Source organism: Littorina saxatilis, linkage group LG5, assembly GCF_037325665.1.
Source record: "Littorina saxatilis isolate snail1 linkage group LG5, US_GU_Lsax_2.0, whole genome shotgun sequence".
NCBI classification, from domain to species: Eukaryota; Metazoa; Mollusca; class Gastropoda; order Littorinimorpha; family Littorinidae; genus Littorina; species Littorina saxatilis.
This window is the reverse complement of record NC_090249.1, coordinates 13,880,059-13,902,441: the sequence shown is the minus strand read 5'-3', so window position 1 is coordinate 13,902,441 and position 22,383 is coordinate 13,880,059. Positions and strand designations below refer to the sequence as shown.

At 42.8% G+C, this 22,383-nt stretch overlaps 2 protein-coding genes across 2 annotated transcripts; one reads left to right on the top strand and one right to left on the bottom strand.

Moving 5' to 3' along the window:
- Window positions 1-2,748: 2,748 nt before the first annotated feature.
- LOC138965824 (uncharacterized) lies at window positions 2,749-9,835 on the top strand. Its single transcript, XM_070337917.1, has 6 exons — window positions 2,749-2,943; window positions 4,880-5,087; window positions 6,456-6,583; window positions 7,128-7,213; window positions 8,645-8,809; window positions 9,509-9,835. The coding sequence occupies exons 1-6, from the start codon at window positions 2,885-2,887 to the stop codon at window positions 9,574-9,576; spliced, it is 714 nt and encodes a 237-aa protein (XP_070194018.1). The 5' UTR covers window positions 2,749-2,884; the 3' UTR covers window positions 9,577-9,835.
- A 4,170-nt stretch (window positions 9,836-14,005) lies between these two features.
- Window positions 14,006-22,334, bottom strand: LOC138966355 (cytochrome c oxidase assembly factor 7 homolog). The gene is made up of 4 exons (XM_070338554.1): window positions 22,152-22,334; window positions 21,254-21,394; window positions 19,373-19,563; window positions 14,006-18,464 (listed from the first exon to the last, which is right to left on the bottom strand). Exons 1-4 carry the CDS (start codon window positions 22,249-22,251, stop codon window positions 18,225-18,227), a joined length of 672 nt encoding a protein of 223 aa, XP_070194655.1. The 5' UTR covers window positions 22,252-22,334; the 3' UTR covers window positions 14,006-18,224.
- Window positions 22,335-22,383: the final 49 nt, after the last annotated feature.

Genomic DNA, 22,383 nt, shown 5'->3' with positions numbered 1-22,383 from the left:
GGTCGGGGAGGTAGCTTGAAAGTCCGTTGTCTTGCGGGCTATTGTTTGGGAAAGGAATTAAAGTTTGAGTCTCGGTGTCATAAGTACAGAGATGGTAAGAAAGAAAGGGAGGGGGGTGAAATAAATCATGATTGAATCTATAGATAAGTTCAATAGAGAAAAATAACGGTACATTGAACAACTACAGCGACTAGTTTCTGACTTGCACTTGTCTGTGCATATTCAAAACAAAAGTTATAGTGGTTCTTTCACCCTGATACAGGCTGTTTGTTATCTTCGATTTACCTGTTTCTCTGCCTGCCTATACCTGCCTACCAGCTTGGTTAGCTGCCTGTGTGCCAGTCTACCTGCCTGTCTGTCTGCCTGTCTGTCTGTCTGTCTGTCTGCCTGCCTGCCTGCCTGCCTGTCCGTCCGTCCGTCCGTCCGTCCATCTGTCTGTCTGTCTGTCGCTTGATCGGTCGATCTCCCTACATGTCTAACTGCCTGCTTGACGATTAGCGTTCTGCCGGTCGTCTGTGCATACTATGGGAAGGCACTCCATGCAATCCTGTGGTTTAACTCCCCATGTTTGCTGAACACTGACATTAATGAGTAATCGAGTTTCTGTATAAACGTGAGCAACCTTACTTATCAGCAGACTGATCAAACACTTAAAACGGACAGACGATAAATTCTTGGCGATGACATGTACATGTGTGTCAGTAATCCAGTCTAACATGCAAACTAAGAGATTGCTGGCAGTGAATATGATTACGGCATACTCGGTCTAAAGTCAATATCAGTAATTTCAAAGTATTTCATAATCCATTTGATCAATGACTCCACGATACAATATTTTCTTTTGGGTTTTCCTTTCAGTTTCGCCCTCTTGTTGTGAATACTGATATGTTGAGGTTTTACAACAACAACATTAACAACAACAACAACAACAACAACAACAACAACAACAACAACAACAACAACAGCAATAAGGGAGAAAGGAAAGAAACAAAGAAACAAAGAAACAAAGACGGACATACAGGCTGAATGAACGAAGAATTGAATTGAATTGAACTTTATTTAACAAGGATTAAGATTTAAGGCTACGGATTATGAAATGCTTTGAATTTACTGATATTGACTTTAGACCAAGTATGCCATAATCATAATCACTGCCATTAATCTCATAGAGAAAAGAAAAAAAGAAAGAAATAGAAGAAACGAATAGAAAAGAACATTTCAGATATGGGTACTCAATTAACGAACTGTTACAGAAACGTGACCCACTGCAATTTCATCTTGGCTCGATCGAATGATCGATCAGTCGGTCGATTGATTGATTGATCGATTGGTTGGTTGGTTGGTTGGTTGGTTGGTTGGTTGGTTGGTTGGTTGGTTGAGGATTGATTGATTGATTGATTGGTTGATTGGTTGGTTGGTTGGTTGGTTGGTTGGTTGGTTGAGGATTGATTGATTGATTGATTGGTTGGTTGGTTGATTGGTTGGTTGGTTGGTTGGTTGGTTGATTGGTTGGTTGGTTGGTTGAGGATTGATTGATCGATTGGTTGGTTGATCGGTTGGTTGGTTGGTTGGTTGGTTGATTGATTGGTTGGTTGATTGATTGATTGATTGGTTGGTTGATTGATTGGTTGGTTGGTTGATTGATTGATTGATTGGTTGATTGGTTGATTGGTTGGTTGATTGGTTGGTTGGTTGGTTGGTTGATTGGTTGGTTGGTTGGTTGATTGGTTGGTTGGTTGGTTGGTTGGTTGATTGGTTGGTTGGTTGAGGATTGATTGATTGATTGATTGATTGATTGATTGATTGATTGATTGATTGATTGATCGATTGGTTGGTTGATTGGTTGGTTGGTTGGTTGGTTGGTTGGTTGGTTGGTTGGTTGGTTGGTTGGTTGGTTGGTTGGTTGGTTGGTTGGTTGGTTGGTTGGTTGGATGATTGATTGATTGATTGACTGTTTGACTGATTGGTCGATTGATTGGTCGACTGTTTGGTCGATTTATTGGTATTCTGTGGATTACGCACAATATTCCAGTGCAGTAGAACCCCCCCCCCCCTTTTAAAACCTCAAAAAATGTGAGAAAATCAGGTCTGTACACGGAGGGAGTCTTTAAATTGGGGTAAATTGACAGAGGTTATGAACAAACAGTCAGAGAAAACACGGTTTTTAAAGGAAAGCAGTCTTAAATTTGGGGGTCTTAAAAGGGGGGGGGGGGGGGTCCACTGTTGTATCTGTACAGGGCGGGGATGTAGCTCAGTCGGTAGCGCGCTGGATTTGTATCCAGTTGGCCGCTGTCAGCGTGAGTTCGTCCCCACGCGGTTCGGCGAGAGATTTATTTCTCAGAGTCAACTTTGTGTGCAGACTCTCCTCGGTGTCCGAACACCCCCGTGTGTACACGCAAGCACAAGACCAAGTGCGCACGAAAAAGATCCTGTAATCCATGTCAGAGTTCGGTGGGTTATAGAAACACGAAAATACCCAGCATGCTTCCTCCGAAAACGGCGTATGGCTGCCTAAATGGCGGGGTAAAAAACGGTCATACACGTAAAATTCCACTCGTGCAAAAAACACGAGTGTACGTGGGAGTTTCAGCCCACGAACGCAGAAGAAGAAGAAGAAGAAGAAGTATCTGTACCGGTCTTTGTTCCACAGGAGCGCCATTCCGGCAAGCTGCCAAATCCCCTTTCGTCCGAAAACATAATGAACTGGTCCGGGACTGTAGGCACTGGTCTGAGTTCAACCCACACGCAAGGAATATCACGTATAACGTTTGGCATGTCACAGCGTCCGACCAGACACAACACATTAGGAACACAATGATCAGTTAGAGCGACTTGGAATTGCGTGTGCGTGGTCCGATTGAAGCTCACACCTCACACTAGCACTATGTCTATGGATTATAGAAAGAACACCTACCGGCCGGATCGTCCCGACACCAGACTAAAGTAAGAAAGCTTTTGTTCTTATTCTTATTAGACAACAGCTGGGCTGGGCTGATAGTATTTTTGCGACACGGCTGGAGAGCTTTAAGACAAACTGCGACAGCGAAATTTGTAGACGAACTCCCTTCTATCAATATCCCCACTCGGGCAAATGACTGCTCCTTCAACAAGCTATGTAAAATCTGCAACCGGCAAATAATGTACCTTTCGCCTTGGTAAATCAGGTTGAAAATGTTGTTTTTACTAAGAATTGGTGAAAGTTTATGCTCTTACGACTGATATGCTTATAGAAACAGCATTTCTACACGCGTGGGCTATAAAACACGTTGTTTCTTCTCTAGTTTTTCAGCTACCTGCAGAGTAAAATTAAGATGGAAAAGGCACGAAGGTATTGAGTGAACGCTTCAACTGTTCCGACTGTCTCTGTGCGGGGTGTTAAGATTTGTCTCCCGTGTACCAGGTCCCAGCAGAGCGTTAATTAAAGGCACCGTTCTTCCCGTGAAAAAGCTCGGCTCATCATCTAAGATCTAGCCAGATGTTCACGTGTGGTAAAGCCATCCTTCCACTTCGACGCATACCAAAAAATCAACACCCTGACTGCTTGTCGTGATGACTTGGATTTTGTTTTTGAATAATTATGTTCACCAGTGGCGTTTACGAAATCAATTCATCCTAAAAAATGCCGACCGTGCACAGAGAGCTGTTGATTGTTTGGTGTTTCCCCAAGACAGTAGAGGGATGGCCTTCCCACATGAGGATAATGTTGTTTTACGCCCTTATAGTAAAACCATAAGAGGCATGTTCACCCGGGTGTTACTACCCCGACTTTTAGACGAGATACACAGGTGTATGCGTGTTTAAGTGTAATCAGCCACCTGCACTTATGGCAAAATGACCGAGGTCTTTTACGTGCCGCAGTGGTGACACGGGAGTGGAACATGGATACCGTCGCTGAATCTGCACATGAAATTGACCCGTGTCCGTCCCGGCCTGGATTCGAACCCGTGTCCCTATGATCACAAGTCCAGTGCCATGAGCTACCGGGCCCCCAAGCCTTCCCACATGTGAAGCCTGACCAGATGGTTTTCAGAACTCTTTACACAAAAAGGTCTAAAAAAAACAAGGAAGATCTTCAGGGACAGTGTCTGTCTTTGCGTGGGGTATTTCACACACACACACACACACACACACACACACACACACACACACACACAAACACACACACACACACCATGGCTTATAGACTGAGATAACAAAACAATCTTTTTTAAACAAAACCGAACATTAAATTAGTACCCAGGTCTGTCTCACTTCAAAGACAAGCAGAACCTGACAACACAAAAAAATTATGAGTAAGTATCAAAAATGAATAATTCTTTACCTCCAATGGGTTTTTTTTTCCCGTAGATTCTTTGCCCATGTCCTGCAACACTGCCCCCCCCCCCCCCCCCCCTCCAATCCTCCTCCACCTCTCCCTCCACGGCCACTCTCAGATGAACCAGAAAACACAACCCAGAAAACACAACATACGAAGCCGGCATATCCGCATAAAGAAAACCCGTACAAAACGTGCCCTTTTCACTCTTTCACCCAAACGCTATATTATAATGTTCTCATTCTCTCTAAGAACTCGTGAATACTTCTTCAGTTGTGTCTATATATTCAAACGTTCCATAAACTATTCTTCCTTGAAATCCAAACACAGATAGACCCTAACTTTCCAAAATTCTGAATAAAAAAACAAGGAGGGTAGGTCATGGGAACGTTTAATTATTGACAAAACAAAACATTACATTTACAGTACGTCGACCCAATGGTCTTTTGGGTAGACAGACAGACAAACACTTATGATACAGATACTGAACTTATCTCAAAAATCGTCCACCAAACTCGCTCATAGACTTATAGGCCCTACTTTCTTGATGTTTGATTCTCTCAGAACGACTTATGGCTGCATGTCAGAGTGGGTTCGGGGTCCCGGAGGTGCCCGGGCAGGGAGACCGGGCTTCCCAGCAGCCCTGATTGCCCAAAACAACTCGTCGCCCAAGTTCACCAAGAAGAAGCCCCGTCGCGGGGAACAGCAGTATTGCTACATGCGTCACGGGCTGGCAGCGTCTGATCCCAGGTTTGACGCCAGAAGAGCGGCGGTGAGTGTGTGTCCATGTATGTGTCCATTACATTTGAACCTGCTCTAGCCACCACCTTTCAATAACGACCATCTGCTTACAACGACCACCTAAATAAATGTTGGCAAGAACCGTCTGTAAGCTTACCCCAATTCCAAGCTACACACCAAATTTCAGCTCATTCGACACATAAGTACCAGAGATCTAATCTTAGTTTAGGAGACAGACAGACGTACAGACAGACAGACAGTCAGACAGACAGACAGACAAACAGACAGACAGACTGACAGACAGACGTACAGACAGACAAACAGACAGACAGACAGACGTACAGACAGACGTACAGACAGACGTACAGACAGACAGAGACAGACAGACAGACGGACAGACAGACAAACAGACTGACAGACAGACAGACAGACAAAGAGACAGACACAGACAGACAAACAAACAGACAGACAGACAGACAAACAGACAGACAAACAGACAGACAAACAGACAGACAGACAGACGGAGTGAAACCTATAGTAGCTTATACGAGTATATCAGGGGGTGTAAAGAATCCCCAACGATTTTTTTTTATGTACAAATCACCTTTTGATAGCGACCACCTAAGTGTCAAAATGACGACCATTTTGGGTCGATCCCTTGGGAGGTCGTTATAGACACATGTTCGGCTGTATGTCTGTATCTGTATCTGTTTATCTCTATGTATATCATACATTCTATGCTTATGATGGGTAAAAGAGAAAAAGAGTTGTATGTGTAGTGTGTGTTTGGGGCGGGGGATGGGGAGGGGGGTGAGACGGGGGAAGGATGGGGTGTCTGTCTGCCTGTATGGTTTTTTTTCTTTGTTCTCTACTAAGTTCGAGCTTGGTACTATTTTTCTGTGGTACAGTATTATTTTTGCTGGTATTATTTGTTATCCTTATCGACTGGTATTATTTGTCTTGGTTTTATTCGTCTGTTGTGTATTTATTTGGCCAATTTGAAGATTGATAGATCGAGGTTTTCGTGAATATTTCGTTTTGTCAATTAAACTTTCCATAAATACGAAAATAGATAACGTTTCAAAATATAAAATAAAAATCAAGAATGGTTAGTTATTGGAACGTTTGGTTTTTAGCAAAATAAAATATTCACAAATGCATCGACCCAATGGCTTTGGAATGTGAGCAGTTTATCTGTTCGAATTGTTCTCCTTTACATTTCGGTGTGTATTTTTTTTTGACAAGCTGTCACGAAATAAGTAACGTAACATCACCAGTAAGCTAAGTTTGTTGCTCTCGATTTATATAATTGATTGTATGCGGCATTGTTATTTGTAATTATCTGAATTAAACTGTTTAAACCAACTAAACCTCACATACACGTATATATACCTAACAGCTGGACGAGTCTTTGCCCGTACACTCTCGTTTCACGGATGACGGTGGGTACGATGATTTCCACAAGGCCTACAGGGCAGCCAAGAGAGTCGGGCCTGCTGACGACTTTCCTCTGTGGGGGCCTCCCAGGTAGGCCGTGAGATGGCTTGTGTCTGTGTGTGTGGGGGGGGGTTGCGGATGTGTGTGTGTGTGGGTGTGAGTGTGTGTGTGTGGGGGGGTTAGAGGAGTGAGAGTGAGGGGGGTGGGGGCAAAATTCCTATCATAAGGCCTACAGGGCGGCCAAAAGAGTCGTGCCTGCTGACGACTTTCCTCTGTGGGGGCCTCCGGTAGGTCGTGACTGAGATGACTTTTGTGTGGGGGGGGGGGCGGTGTACGTGTGTGTGTGTGGTGTATGTGTGTGTACTAGGGTGTGTTTGTGTGTGTATGTGTGTGTATGTGTATGTGTGTGTGTGTGTGTGAGTGTGTGTGTGTGTTGGTTGGGTGGGAAGGAAAAGTTGAGGGGAGCATTTTTTTTAAAGTTTCTTCAAGCTGGTACAGCTCTTTCGCGACTTTCTCGAACTTCGATGTTCCCCATTATTTCATTAGTTTCGAGACGATCCCACGCACATAAAAAAAGTAGATGAAATGATATTTAGGCCTTCAGTATAAACATGTATGTATGTCTTCGCTACAGATTACGTCATGGTCGCCAAGGGGGCAGCTGGAGACACGTGAAAGAGGTCTTACAGGCAGGAGGGAACCGCATCGTCTTCGTTGATGGTGAGTTACTCACCCAATGTCTTGCTTAGAGCCTGAGATCACACTGTGCGTGGACATTGAAGGTGTTACAGTCAGATATCAGTGAGAGTGAGTGGGAATCATGATGTCAGTGACTGTCAGTGGTGTGACGATTGAAGGCGTTACACAATCAGATGTCAGTGTGTGAGAATCACTGTCAATGGTGCTAAGGTTAAGACCACACTGGACATCGAAGGCGTTACAACCAGATGTCAATGACTGCCAATGGTATGACTGCCAATACGTTACAACCAAATGGCAATGACTGCCAATGGTATTACTGCCAATGCGTTACAACCAGATGACAATGACTGCCAATGGTATTACTGCCAATGCGTTACAACCAGATGGCAATGACTGCCAATGGTATTACTGACAATACGTTACAACCAAATGTCAATAACTGCCAATGGTATTACTGCCAATACGTTACAACCAGATGTCAATGACTGCCAATGGTATTACTGCCAATACGTTACAACCAGATGTCAATGACTGCCAATGGTATTACTGCCAATGAATAGAATCGTGATGCCAATGACTGTCAATGGTGTGACCACAAGTCAGGTGTAAGGTAAAGACACACTGGACATTGACGTACAATCAGGTATTGATCAGTGAGAATCGTGATGTCAATTAATGACTGGCAATGGTAAGAAACTTTAATACAAGTCAGGTGTAAGGTAAAGACACAGTGGACATTGAATAAGTTACATGTACAATTGTTATTCGTAATTATCTGAATAAAACTTTTTAAAACACTTGTACAATCAAATATCAGTGAGTGAGAGTTGTGATGTCAACTAATGACTTACCAATGTTGTGACCACAGGTCAGGTGTAAGATAAAGACACACTGGACCTCGAATACGTAACACGAACAATCAGATGTCAGTAACTGAGAATCGTGATGTCAATGAATGCCAATGGTGTGACCATAGGTCAGGTGTAAGGTAAAGACACACTGGACATTGAATACGTTACATGTACAATCATATGTCAATAACTGAGAATCGTAAGGTCAATGATATTACCACAAATCAGTAGTAAGTTAAAGACACACTGGACATTGAAAACGTTACACATGTACATTCACATGTCAGTGAGTGACAATCGTGACGTCAATGACTGTCAATGGTGTGACCACACGTCAGGTGTAAGCTAGGTAAAGACACACTGGACATTGAAGGCTTTTCAATCAAATGTCAATGACTGAGAATCGTGATGTCAATGTATGCCAATGGTGTGACCATAGGTCAGGTGTAAGGTAAAGACAAACTGGACATTGAATAAGTTACATGTACAATTGTTATTTGTAAATATCTGAATAAACTGTTTGAACCACTTGTACAATCAGAAGTCGGTGAGTGAGAATCGTGATGTCAATGAATGGCTACCAATGGTGTGCCCACAGGTCAGGTGTCCGTCAAAGACACCCAGGAGATAGAGGATGTGCCGGGAGGTCAGCTGATCCTGTCCCACATTAAAGGGCCGCAACTCAGCCGTGACCTTGACCATATGCTTGACCTACAGCCCACGCCCAGATTGCGACTGCTGGCCCGGGGACAGAGTCTGAATGGTACCAGCACCCTTTGTTTATATTTTTTTTATGATTTTGTTGTTTGGGGGGGGGGGGATTCGACGAAGGAAGGGAGGAATAGGGTGTTGGCATGAGAACTTAAACAAAAGGGAGAGACACAAATACAGAGAGAGAGAGTGTGTGTGTGTGTGTGTGTGTGTGTGTGTGTGTGTGTGTGTGATATGTGTGTGTGTGTGTGTGTGTGCGTGTGAATATGTGTGTGTGTGTGTGTGTGTGTGTGTGTGTGTGTGTGTGTGTGTGTGTGTGAAGCTCTTCATGGGCTGGCACAACTCAAGGGAGAACATTTTCTTTGTAACACATGAAATTGGGGCCGGGGATACAAAATGGGGAGGGGGGGAGGGGGGGCTCTGACCCTATAAACAGCTTACTCCCAGAGCGTCTTTCTGGAATCTTTGGACAGAAGGCCTTGAAATACGATCTACTGTAGAGCAAGTCAGCACTGTGCTAAAGTCTGCTTCCAAAGGGCGCATTCCCAAAATCAAAGACGAGACGCGGGCCAAAGTCTGGCATGTTCAACTGATGGTTCAGTTCGGTGATGGACAGGGTTACATTAAAAGCTTCTGGCTAAAAAAAAAACCTTTCTTTTGTAAAGCTTGAATAAAATAAACTCTTCTGAATTCTTCATTCACCACTGACAGGCAGACTAACTGGTTTTATTTGTTTGCCTTTGTTTTTCAGGTCCTATGCGCGGTGCTCCGACAGCCCAGCAAGGGTTTGAGAAACATAATTGGAGTATCATCAGATGATGTTCAGGCTCCGACAGTGACTCCTTCAGCATGATACAGTACAACGAAAAGGAGAGAAAAATTCAAAATAAAAATGAACTCCAGTTCACTGAAAGCTAGGAGATGCAAGAGGTGTGCGTTGGTAATGCAGGAATATAAATACGGAGCTGGGTTAGAGAGAGTGGAATACAGGGTTTGTACAGGTCATGAAAAACCTGGAAAGTCATGGAATTTGATTTTTAATTTTCCAGGCCTGGAAAGTCATGGAATTTCAATTGAAGTCATGGAAAGTGATGGAATTTAACAAAAATAAGAAAGAAAAAAAAACTTTTGCACGCCAGCGGTTATTTTCGTCGCCCAGCCATTCCCCCCCCCCCCCCCCCCCCCCCCCCCCCCCCCCCCCCCCTTTGCCAGCCAGCAGCGATTTGCGTCGCCAGCACAAGGCTTGTTCGTATGACCAACTTCTTGTTCGTATTTGCATACGAGAATAACGGTATTTTTAACGGCACTTGAGCCAAAGCGAGGCTCACTTCCTTCCGTTATCTCGTCGTGTCGTCTGCGCTGCATTTGAGTCGGTTTCGTCGAAGTTTTCTGCTTTTGTTTTTGCATCGATAAAGTACTTTAGCGCTTCGACAAGCAAGATGGAGGATGATGAGTTTGAAACTTTCTTTCGAGTTGTTTCTTGACAACAAAAAGTATGCGGAATTGGAACGAATTACTGAGGAAGATCTTCGCCGCAATTAACTGTGTATCGCGGTGAAAAAAATGACAGTTCGTCAAGTCACAGTGACGGTTACGAAACGGAATTTACGAAAGTGCAGATGGATACAAACAGTGGCTGGTCCAGTTTAGTGAAATGACAGGACCAGCAAACATTACCGATAATTTGACTGCGTAGCAAATGCTTGACTTGCTTGTCGAAGAGACACTGCGAAGAAACTGACTCAAATTCAGTCCAAAGCAAGCCAGTGTCAAAACTGGCAGTGACAAGACGTAAAAAGTTTGCGTGTTCGGAAATGGCGACCTGTGGATCTAGTCATGGAAAATGTTATTGAGGCTCATGGAAAGTCATGGAAAAGTCATGGAATTTTGTTTCTAAAAACCAGTGGGGACCCTGAAAATAAGAAGATCAAAAATATTCACTTGTAAGATGTACATTTAAACTTTGCTGTAACTGAAGGGACTGCATGGGACGCTATCATATTCTAAATAGTAAAGTGTATGTGAGATGTGCTGACTTGTTTTTATACATGTAGCAACTTTCTGTTGTGTTAATATTGTAAGGCACTTTTCTCCACGTTTCCATTGTACAAAATTCCAAAATTCATTGCATTTTCTCATCATTGTTTTCTCATCTGGTATTTTTGTTTGTTTATTTGCTGCTTAACGTCCAGCCGACTACGCAGAGCCATATCAGGACGAGGAAGGGGGGGATGAAGGGGGCCACTTGTCAAGCGATTCCTGTTTACAAATGCACTAACCCATTACTTGTGTCCCAGCAGGCTTTAGTAAAACTAAATTAATACCTACTGGAAGATTACCAGTTTCCAGTATGTTAAAATAGGCTTAACCTATCTACTGCTGGACTTACATCAGAACACTAACAGATTAAACTATACATGAATCGCGAGACAAGCGGCAAGAGAAGAGATTTTTGGAAAAAATACAGGTGAATGAGCAAGAAGGCAGAAAAAAGAAAAGAATTCATGAAGAAAAAGAGAGCATGACAGGAAAGAGGAACCAAAAATCTACCTAACAGCAAACTAGAAAGCTCCTGCGGTTCCAAAAACAGGAGGGGCCTTTAATTTCATAACCGCAGTGCCCCACTGCGGGACTCATCTGGTATTCCATCAGTATTTCCTAACCATTTTTTCCAGCAGTATTACTCGATTTCCAGTCTAAAATGTTGTCAGTATTAAGCTTTGCATTTGCAGATAACCTTACTTTGATTTCAATGTTATTATTCATCTACAGGTACAGTGAGTGTTGTTGTTGTCAGATATTGTGGCATTATTGTAAGCATTGTTTTGTAAATTTGTTAATCAGTTGTATTGATCAAGTTCTCAATATACTTTTACGAATGTGTATTTTGACTAAATATTCATGTACAAGATACTAAAGCATGACTGCTATGCGTAATGGAAAAAAATATTGAGATCTACAGATACGTACTAACTTTTCATTGTTTTGATGCAAAATGGAGCTTTATGTGTTAACGTGTGTGTGTGTGTGTATGTGTGTGTGTGTGTGTTTGTGTATGTTCCTGTGTGTGTGTGTGTGTGTGTGTGTGTGTGTGTGTGTGTGTGTGTGTGTGTGTGTGTGTGTGTAAAAGCAATTCAAAACAACTGTGATTATACATAAAACACCAACGTCTATTCTATCCTTAGTCCTTATAAATATTAACTTTTTTTTGACGAAACCCCTCAATCGTCTTCAAAATTCATAAATGCACGAGTCTGCTAAAGAATTTCTGCTGCCTGATGTCAAAGTAACCCCTAATCCAAAACGAAAAAATCAACCTCTTTATCCAATAAATTCAAAGCAAACTATCTCTGACTGCAAGCAATGTCTTTTGTACTAATGCACCAACATGAACACAAATGTAAATCAGTCAATAAAATATTCAACACAAATGGACCAAACAGTGCCTTTTATTAAATTCAGTTGTGCAAACTTTGCAACACATTGCATACATAATGAATCAATTCAGCTGTTGCCAGAGATTCTGCTAAAGAGAGATCGCTCGATCAGTACAGTCAGACCCCCCCCCCCCCCCTTTTTTTAAGACCCCCCAATATAACACCTCCTCCATCTTAAAGACTTTACTTTTTCAGAGTGTCTGTTCATAACCGCTGTAAATTTACCTCCCTTTTAAGACTCCCTCCCTTTAATTAAGACTTGATTTTTTCAGATTTTGGGGGGTCTTGATAGGGAGGTTCCACTGTAGCTCGCCCTCTCTTTGGCCTTGCTCTCAAACTGATTTGAAGTCAGAAATTGTGGCTTCAGCTTAACCTGACTAGACATCAAAATCATGCATAAGAATGTGACAAAAAAGCGTCACCGCCATAGTCAAATATATAGTTTTGGATGAATTCATGCTGTGTGGACTTCAATGTTTGGAGTGGTTTTGTGTTAGTTTCTTCTTCTGCGATCCTGCGCTGCAACTCCCATGTGCACTCATCGACACGAGTGAGCTTTTACAAGTATGGATGTTTTTCAGGCAGTCTTCTTCTTCTTCTTGTCGATCACTCAGATGGAAACGCCGGTTCTCCGCGCAAATGTTGCCGTGCGCTGTACAGGGCCGGACTACCGGGGGGGTTATGGGGGTTGCGCAACCCCCCCCCCCCCCCCCCTAGCCTAAACATGTACCTCACTTATTTAAAACATTTTTTATTATTGTTTATTTTATGCCGTTTCATGCAAGGAGCGACCATTTTGCTATCTCAGAATATGACCTACCCATCAGCTTCAGGGGGCTTCGCCCCCTGACCCCCACTGGCAACCCCCCCCTCCTCTTAGCCTAGTCCGGCCCTGCTGTAGGTCGTCCAGACTGCCATAGAGCTTCCCTTGCACCGTGGTCGCCTCCGCCCATATCAGTCTGGCTCCTGAGGCCATCGTGTAGTGGGCAAGACTGCAGCAGGTGTTCCGTTGTCATGCTGCCTGTTTGACAAGGGCACTGGTCTGACTGGCCAATTCTGAACTTGGTGAAAAGGTGGTGGTTCATTCGGTTGTGGCCTGTCCGCAGCCTGAATATGAGGACCTGCTCAGACCTTGTGAGCAGGTGAAAGGCGTCGTTTTTGTTGTAGTGTGGGTGCTGCTGCAACCACTTTTTGTGTTGCTTGGCCTTGATGATGGTCTTGGCTTCTTTGAAGGTGGTTGATCTGTCAATTAGGCAGTCATACGTACTCCGATTGGGGAGTGATTCAGTACTGTTTTTTTGTGTGTTTCTATACCACACCGATGACATGGATCACAGGATCTTGATCATGCATATTTGATCTTGTGCCTGCGTGTTCACACAAAGGGGGATAAGGCACTATATCAGTATAGCAGGTGTGCACATAAGTTGACGTCCTAGCCATTCAGTAGGCTACACACCCATCAATCTTTTCGTTTAAAAGTGAGATGTAAGTCTGCTGGTTAGACCTTGGGCTAGGGCAGGGCAGTAGTACATATAGCTCAGTGGGTAGTGCACTGGCATTATAACCACTTCTTCGCTTGCTGTTTGGGTTGGAATCAAGGTACGACAGGGATTTGTCTGTATTTCCCATAGTTAACGTTCAGGCCAGACACATTGCCACACATATGTATACACTATTGACAAAAATACATGAGCACACACACACACACACACACACACACACACACACACACATTCAAGCACACTCACACTCACAGTCATGGACATACATAGACACTCACGATCACTGACAAACTCACAGACACAGACTAAGAGGCACATAGGAAAATCTGTTCAACCTTTTCTCATGTATAAATCAAATACACATGTTTTCCTTTCTCATGTAAAAATCAAATTCACATGTTTTCCTCAAACAATAATGAAGTCATTCAATACTTCCTGGTTGTGAATTCTTCCTAGGTATAAATTCAGATACACTGCTCTTCAAACAGCAGTTTAATTAGGATACAAATCTGATGTTTACTGCACTACAAACCCTCAGCAAGAGAGGTGAAATCTTTTCCTTATTCTTGAATTTTTGCTGAATATATGCTAAAAACTGGCATATTGTGTTTGAATTTCAACTTCATTCTAATTTGCCATTGAAAAGCACTATGATATTTCTGTGCATCCACTGAAAATGCATGCGTTAAGGTTAAAGGTAGAAAAATGAAAGCTAATGGAGATAAATCGAAAATTTTAAAAGTAAATTTTCATTTGATTAATATACTTACCCGAATCACATATAGTATTGACACAGTCTGAGATGCCAAGGTCTGAAAACGCTTCCCCGTCTAACATTTTTAAAGGGAAGCAACCCCAACACCAAAAGAGCTAAAAATAGCCATGGTAATGAGCACATACTCTGTGAGTTACCTCCCATTGGTGTGCACTACGTCCCTACCTCTATCACCACGTGGCTACAATCATACGGCTTTAAAGAAACTAAAAACCATACGCGGGGCAGGTGGGAGGGCATAAACTATGTGATTCGGGTAAGTATATTAACCAAATGAAAATTTACTTTTAAAATTTTCGATTAAATTACATATTCTTACTCCGAATCACATATAGCAGATAGCTTCAACAAGGCGGTGGGAAAGAAAAAATGTCAAACTCACTCTCAAATCCTTGCCAGAAACTGGCCAGCTGCAATCAATGCAGAAAGTCCACGAGAGCCTTCCTGACGGGCAGCTGAGACGTCCCGAAGATAAAAGTTAATAAAAACATCTTCAGAGCGCCAAAATCCTGTGGACAGCACCACTTCTAGCCTCTTATAGCGCAAGACGGCTAAAGATGATGCCCAAGCCCTTGTCTCATGGGCTCGGGCCGAGTCCAGGGGAAAGGCAGGCTGCGTTCCCCCTTTGTTCAAGTGGCTCCACCCATAAGCTTGTCTGATGAGGGAAGACACCCACCGGGCCAACGTTACCTTAGAGATGTCTTTTTCTTTTGCTGTGTTGAGCGAGATGAATAAGAGCTTCTGTGAACCCCAGCACCAACCGCGGAGTGAACGAGTGGTGGGGGACCTACGCTTCCAGTGGGAATCGGAAGCGCAGCAGCCGAGAACGGCTGCCGCCCTTGTTCTGAAACGCCCGAGCACGCGTTGAGCATCAGGGGAGACAGAAGAGAAGAATGCAAGTTGTGAAAATGCCCCAGAGAACTGTCTCCCAAAAGGGAGTGTCCGGTCGCCTCACGAGGGCTGTTGGACCAGTTCAACTTACCGGCAGTGCCGCCCGCGGCGGCAGAAATTGAAAAGACAGGAAACTGGAACCGGAAGCTGAAGGTGCCGACAAAGAAGCCAAGGACCGCACATCCCCCACGGACGGAGGAAGCACAACGTACGCTGGTGGATGGCGTGGAACGCTGCATCTCCTCTTTAACCATGCTACGAATCTCTGGAACCAAAGATTTAAGAAGAGAAGACACCAGAGCACCCTGCTCCGATGCCAACACAGAGGGAGAGGCAGAAACAAAAGAAGTGTCCGGCTGCGAACCAGACGCAAGTGCGCTAGGAGCAGAAATAGGCACAGTTATAACCGTGTTGCGAGCTTCATCAGACACAACAACTATCACTGGTGGTTTGGAAGAAGAAGACGACTTAGGCTGAACCTTGCCCTTAACGTCGGCTTTACCCCGCTTTTTATCCGAGTCAGCCATGCTGACCAACAACAAAAATCTTTCTTTCTTTATTTGATGTTTAACGTCGTTTTCAACCACGAAGGTTATATCGCGACGGGGAAAGGGGGGAGATGGGATAGATCTCCACTGGTCAATTGTTTCTTGTTCACAAAAGCACTAATCAAAATATTGCTCCAGGGGCTTGTAACGTAGTACAATATATGACCTTTGGGAGAATGCAAGTTTCCAGTACAAAGGACTTAACATTTCTTACATACTGCTTGACTAAAATCTTTACAAACATTGACTATATTCTATACAAGAAACACTTAACATAACAAGGGTAAAAGGAGAAACAGAATCCGTTAGTCGCCTCTTACGACATGCTGGGGAGCATCGGGTAAATTCTTCCCCCTAACCCGCGGGGGGTAACAACAAAAATGGCGTTAAACCACAAAAGTTACTGAAAAACACAAGTCCAAAATGGACAGAAAGTCAGCAACTACAACCCAAAAATTCCTGTCAATAAAACGACAAAAGGAACGAGCTCACCAACTACAGAAGCCAGCAAGCAAAGTAGACGGGTAACGTGGCCGGCAGGTGTCAACCAACACAAGAGTCAGCCACGAGAGCGCCAAAATCAAATGACCTTCTCTCAAGAGGCTGAAAAAGTCGTATGATTGTAGCCACGTGGTGATAGAGGTAGTGACGTAGTACACACCAATGGGAGGTAACTCACAGAGTATGTGCTCATTACCATGGCTATTTTTAGCTCTTTTGGTGATGGGGTTGCTTCCCTTTAAAAATGTTAGACGGGTAAGCGTTTTCAGACCTTAGCATCTCAGACTGTGTCAATGCTATATGTCTTCTTCTTCTTCGTTCATGGGCTTAGACTCCCACGTTCACTCATGTTTTTAGTACGAGTGGATTTGTACGTGAATGACCGTTTTTACCCCGCCATTCAGGCAGCATACGCCGGTTTCGGGGGAGGCATGCTGGGTATTTTCGAGTTTCTATAACCCACCGAACTCTGACATGGATTACAGGATCTTTTCCGTGCGCACTTGGTCTTGTGCTTGCGTGTACACACGAACGAGGTTAAGTCACTAGCAGGTCTGCACATAAGTTGACCTGAGAGATCGGAAAAATCTCCACTCTTAACCCACCAGGCGGCAGCGACCGGGATTCTAACTCACGACTTTCCGATTAGGAGGCCGACATCTTACCACCACGCCACTGCGCCCGTCAGAATGCTATATGTGATTCGGAGTAAGAATATGTCATTTAATTCCTTTCGATCTCCTCTGCCTCACACACCACTCTCATTCTCTCTCCGAGAGAAGCACACAAGCATGCATGCACATATATGAGCACACACACGTAAACACATACATGCCCACAAGCATGCATGCACACATACCACACCACAACACGCATAAATGCTTCACACCAAACACATATCCTCATAACAAATTTAAACAAACAATAAACAGTCGAACCTGCCCTTTCGACCACATCTTGAAAGCGACCACCTTGACTGAAGTGCACAAAGCGAAAATGGGTACAACCCAACTTACTTGGAATAAGCAGCAGCTAGGGTCTGATGGGTTCAAATCAAACAAATCTCAATCTCAACCAATCCGACCCTGCGGCTGTGTACCAAGTTTTTCTTCGTGCACCTCAGCCCCACCTTTCTTTCTTTCTTTATTTGGTGTTTAACGTCGTTTTCAACCGTTCAAGGTTATATCGCGACAGTGAAAGGGGGGGGGGATGGGATAGAGCCACTTGTTAATTGTTTCTTGTTCACAAAAGCACTAATCAAAAAATTGCTCCAGGGGCTTGCAACGTAGTACAATATATGACCTTACTGGGAGAATGCTTGACTACAATCTTTACAAACATTGACTATATTCTATACAAGAAACACTTAACAAGGGTAAAAGGAGAAACAGAATCCGTTAGTCGCCTCTTACGACATGCTGGGGAGCATCGGGTAAATTCTTCCCCCTAACCCGCAGGGTGCCCTATAAAATCTGCCGTGGGTATGTAAAAGTTGCCAAGAGCATACAAGGTGACAACAGCAGACAGACCCAATCAAAAACAGCAACTCCACATCTCAAGGGTAAGCTTGTCTTATACCGACGTACCAAAAACGTCAAGCTAATTTAAATAGCTCACGCTTTGGCAGGGAGATATAACTCCATCAATGCAGAACAGCTGCCTGTAACAAGGAGGATTACTGCGTCAACCTGTCAGATCAGGCAAGGTTTTTTTTCTATATTATTCCCCTCTCCCTGAAGACCACATGTCTATAAAGACTCGGTCCCTTGGGTGGTCGTTATAGACAGGTTGCACTGTACATGGCCTATTACTAGTTTAGCGTAATATTTCTTCTAGCCTGTGTCATTTCATCATACAGTTCTTTAGCCTTGAGTCTGTACTGCTCAGCCTGTTTTGTGTCCTGTGCCACTCCTTCTCCCTTCCTGTACATCTGGCTGAGGTTGGCACAGGCATAGCAGTTGCCTAGATCACAGGCTTTCTGGGAAAACTCAAACGCTTGGGCCATGTCTTTAGTGATAGACTTGGTGCCCTGCAGAAACCAGCCACTCAGCTGCAAAAAGATAGAATAAAAGTTCAATGACCTAATGATTTTTCTACAGTGGAACCCCCCTTTTAAGACCCTCAAAAAGGTGAGAAAATTAGGTCTTAAAAAGGAGGGAGTCTTAAAATAAAGGTAAATGTACAGAGGTTATGAACAGAACATCTGAAAAGGCAAGGTCTTAATTGACTTAAAAGGAAGGAAATCTTAAATTGGGGCGTCTTAAAAGAGAGGGTTCCACTGTAGCTGCTAATTTGACTGCAGATACACATTTCAATGTTCCCAATACCGCTGTCGAATTGAAAGAGTCTCAAACAATTTACTAGCACGATACCCACAATGTTAACTCAGTACACCAGTTTTCATGCTAGTTATGTTAGATTTAATGGCCGTCACATTTGCTGCTGGGTAACAAAACTCTGGATTTCATACACAGCTTCTGTTGCTGGCCAAAACAAATGGTGTAACTCAGAAGATGCTGGGAACAAAAGCCAACTAATTTATCAACAGAGTGGTGCTCGTACAGTACAATGAAGTTGATGCACATACTGGAGCATGCCACAAGCTTTATATATCATGTACACTAAAGTGAACCCCCCCCCCCCCCCCCCCCCAACCAGTTTTCTCAGACTTTCTGTTTATAATCTCTGTAAATGTACCCCCATTTTCAAGACTCCCTCCTTGTTAAGACCTGATTTTCTCAGATTTTGAAGGTCTTCAGATGGGGGTTTCACTGTTTTTCAAAACGACCCAAAGGGACACTCATGAGTATGTATTGTATGTGTCTCTGCCTTTGGGAGAGAAAAAAATACACACACAAAACTTATAGAACTGACAATCAATAAAGATACCCACTGAAGGTATTAATTTTCTGATGATCATTTTGTCTTACAGCTAAAATCTACAAAACTGTAACCTACCTGATAACAACTGGCAACATGTTTGTATTCACAGCCATGTTTGAGGAGTTTAACAGCTCGCTCAGGGTCATGGGTGGAGCCAAGTTTCTCACTGTGTAGAAGCAGGGCAGCGTTGTGACAAGCCGGAACATAGTCGTATTCGCATCCCTTGAGGTAATAGTCAACTCCCACATCAGCATCTTTCTCTGACCCTGAAACAGCCCAGCTTTAATTAGTGTTTGGCTCAACTTGAAATTTTTGGTAATTTACAGGCAAAAAATTGAAAACACCGCGAAAGAAATCTTCAACAAATCAATCTTAACCGATCTTAAGTTAATTTGATTTGACTTGAGTTTATCTTACTTGTTTTGAATGATTTTAACATTTATCTATAGATATTAAAGCATGTAATATAATAATAATAAATTATAATAAATAAGCATTTATATAGCGCAACATCATACCTTGACAATTATGCTCTTTGCGCTTCACACATTTAAAATTAAAACACAGTTATACAAGCATTTACATCTACATTCATAGTCAACAACGCTTAATTAAAAGCATACACCATCAAACATACATAACAAAAAATTCTTCCACTAACTAAGTGTTAATTATTGACAGTTTCTCTGGTCACTTGTCAGCAATTTCTTAATTTCATTTCTTCAAAAGACATGCAGTTGACAGGTACTTCTTCTTCTTCAGCGTTCCAGAACTTTCTGGTTACGTGTGAGCTCGTTTTGCCCATTTGGGTTCCCCACACTATACTCTGAGAGCATAGTCAGCTCACTCCGCTTTCATTGAGTAGCATGCATGCTGGGTATTTTCGTGTTTCCATAACCCACCGAACTCCGACATGTGCTTGCGTGTACACACGAAGGGGGTTAAGTCACTAGCAGGTCTGCACATAAGTTGACCTGGGAGATCGGAAAAATCTCCACTCTTAACCCGCCATGCGGCAGCGACCGGGATTCGAACTCACGACCTCCCGATTAGAAGGCCGACGTCTTACCACTACGCCACTGCGCCCTTAGTAAGACAGGTACTAAAACAAAGATAACCTTGAGTATGAACAAAACGATGGAAACTCACTTAACTGTCTGCTTGTGGGGCTGACTTGTGCCCCACTAGAATTTACAAATCAAATATGAAGTTGAATTGCTTGGTACATCAAGCCATAGCGCTTTCCATAAAAGGATTCTATACGTAAAAAATTATGCAACAGGGTATCATAAGAAGTAATGCCAGAGTTACTATAAAAGAGAGATTACTCACTCCAGCTCAAAAGTCTTGAACAACTATTAATTCAATTTCATTAGAAACACACCATCAGCTGTCCTGGTCACAGTCTAGGTTTCATGTAAAAAAATAAAAAATAAAATACAAACGCTGAAAAGCATGGAACTTGGAAGCTGTGCAAGAATCACATTAATGCACGATTTGTACGTAGTTCACGCATTTGAAACCTCGTTGTGCAACCTTTTTTTTTCGAATGGTAATCCTACTTGAAAAATAAATACAATAGTTTTCAGCCATATCAAATATACAGCTGCTGTTCTCTGATTCCTGCATCTTTAGCTATGAAAACAACTCTTTCACAAACGGTTGTTCTAACTGTCAAAAGTCAGTATGTAAAAATAAAAATACCGCTCCAACGACACATTTTTTCGACGTTGTTGCAAATTCCTTATGCGTTTTTGTAAAAGTTAACGCGATCCCTGATTGTGTTACAATTCCTCACATCAAAGTTTGATGTATTTGACGAACTCTTGGTAATTTGCTGTAACTTTGATTTCTGGCTTACAATTCAATATTTAGGACAAAGCAGGAGTGCGTGATCCCTCTTTAACCCTTTCTCTGATAGTTAAGCCTGCTTCAAGACAAGGAAGGAATTCTCACCTTTCCCAGTGACCCTGTAGTTTCCGTATTTGAAACAACTATGGCCATACTTGGACTGGTCACAGTTTGATTTGAACACCAATGCAGCCTTCTCAAATTCTTTCTTCACACTCTCAAAGAAGTCTGCAAGCCTGTGACACCCTTGAAAACAACAACAAAATCATAGAAAAACGAAAGTGGACAATCTTTACTCTAATCATTAGTATATATGTGCATGGATATCAAATCATTTAGTAAATGTGCATTCGAGACAATGACAAAAGGTGACGTTTTCATGTCAGTATGTCCCAAATGACATCACCAGTACATTTTTCATTCTATCTAATCTGTTTTCGTTCTATTTTTTCTAATAACATGCGTTAACAATTGATTGCCAACAGGAATGGAAGAGCACAAAAAGTGTAACTTGATATGTAGTTTCTCTAGAGGGGAAAACATCTTCCACTTTCATGTCAGTGTGTCCCATGCAACATACATTTGCCAAACAGCTATGTGTAAGTAGATTATTTGTTAATGATATAGAAAATACTGATCAACAATTAAAGTCAGTTTTCACATTCATTTTCTACCTATTTCTTATTTGTTTATTCTGTTGGCAATGGTGAAATGTCAGCAATCGTGTGTCATTCGGGACAGTAGACATGACACCTGACCTTTTGTCACTGTCTCAATTCGGGTTTTAAGGATTCACAGTCACCATCAAATGCAATGGTAAATCTCTCTCTCTCTCTCTCTCTCTCTCTCTCTCTCTCTCTCTCTCTCTCTCTCTCTCTCTCTCTTACACACACACACACACACACACAAACACCATAATGTGCATGGGCCTGCATCATACATCTTTTTGAACAGTTACGAAAGCGAATCATTGAGGTTTTTGAAGTTTTGAAGAGCACCTTACCCTCTGGGTTCTTTTCCTGGTAACATTGGTACCGATATTCAATTCCAACATTTTTCAGGTACTCTTTGGCTTGATTCTCGTCTTTTAGATCGTATTGCATCTTAAAAGTTTTATGATGCAACGTTTCAAAAACGTCGTCTGCTATTCTGCTTGACAAGTGTCCTATCTGCAAGTCAGTGTCCTTGGGAGTTATCTAACGTGATCAAAGGAGGCGGAAGTTGACCGCAATGTA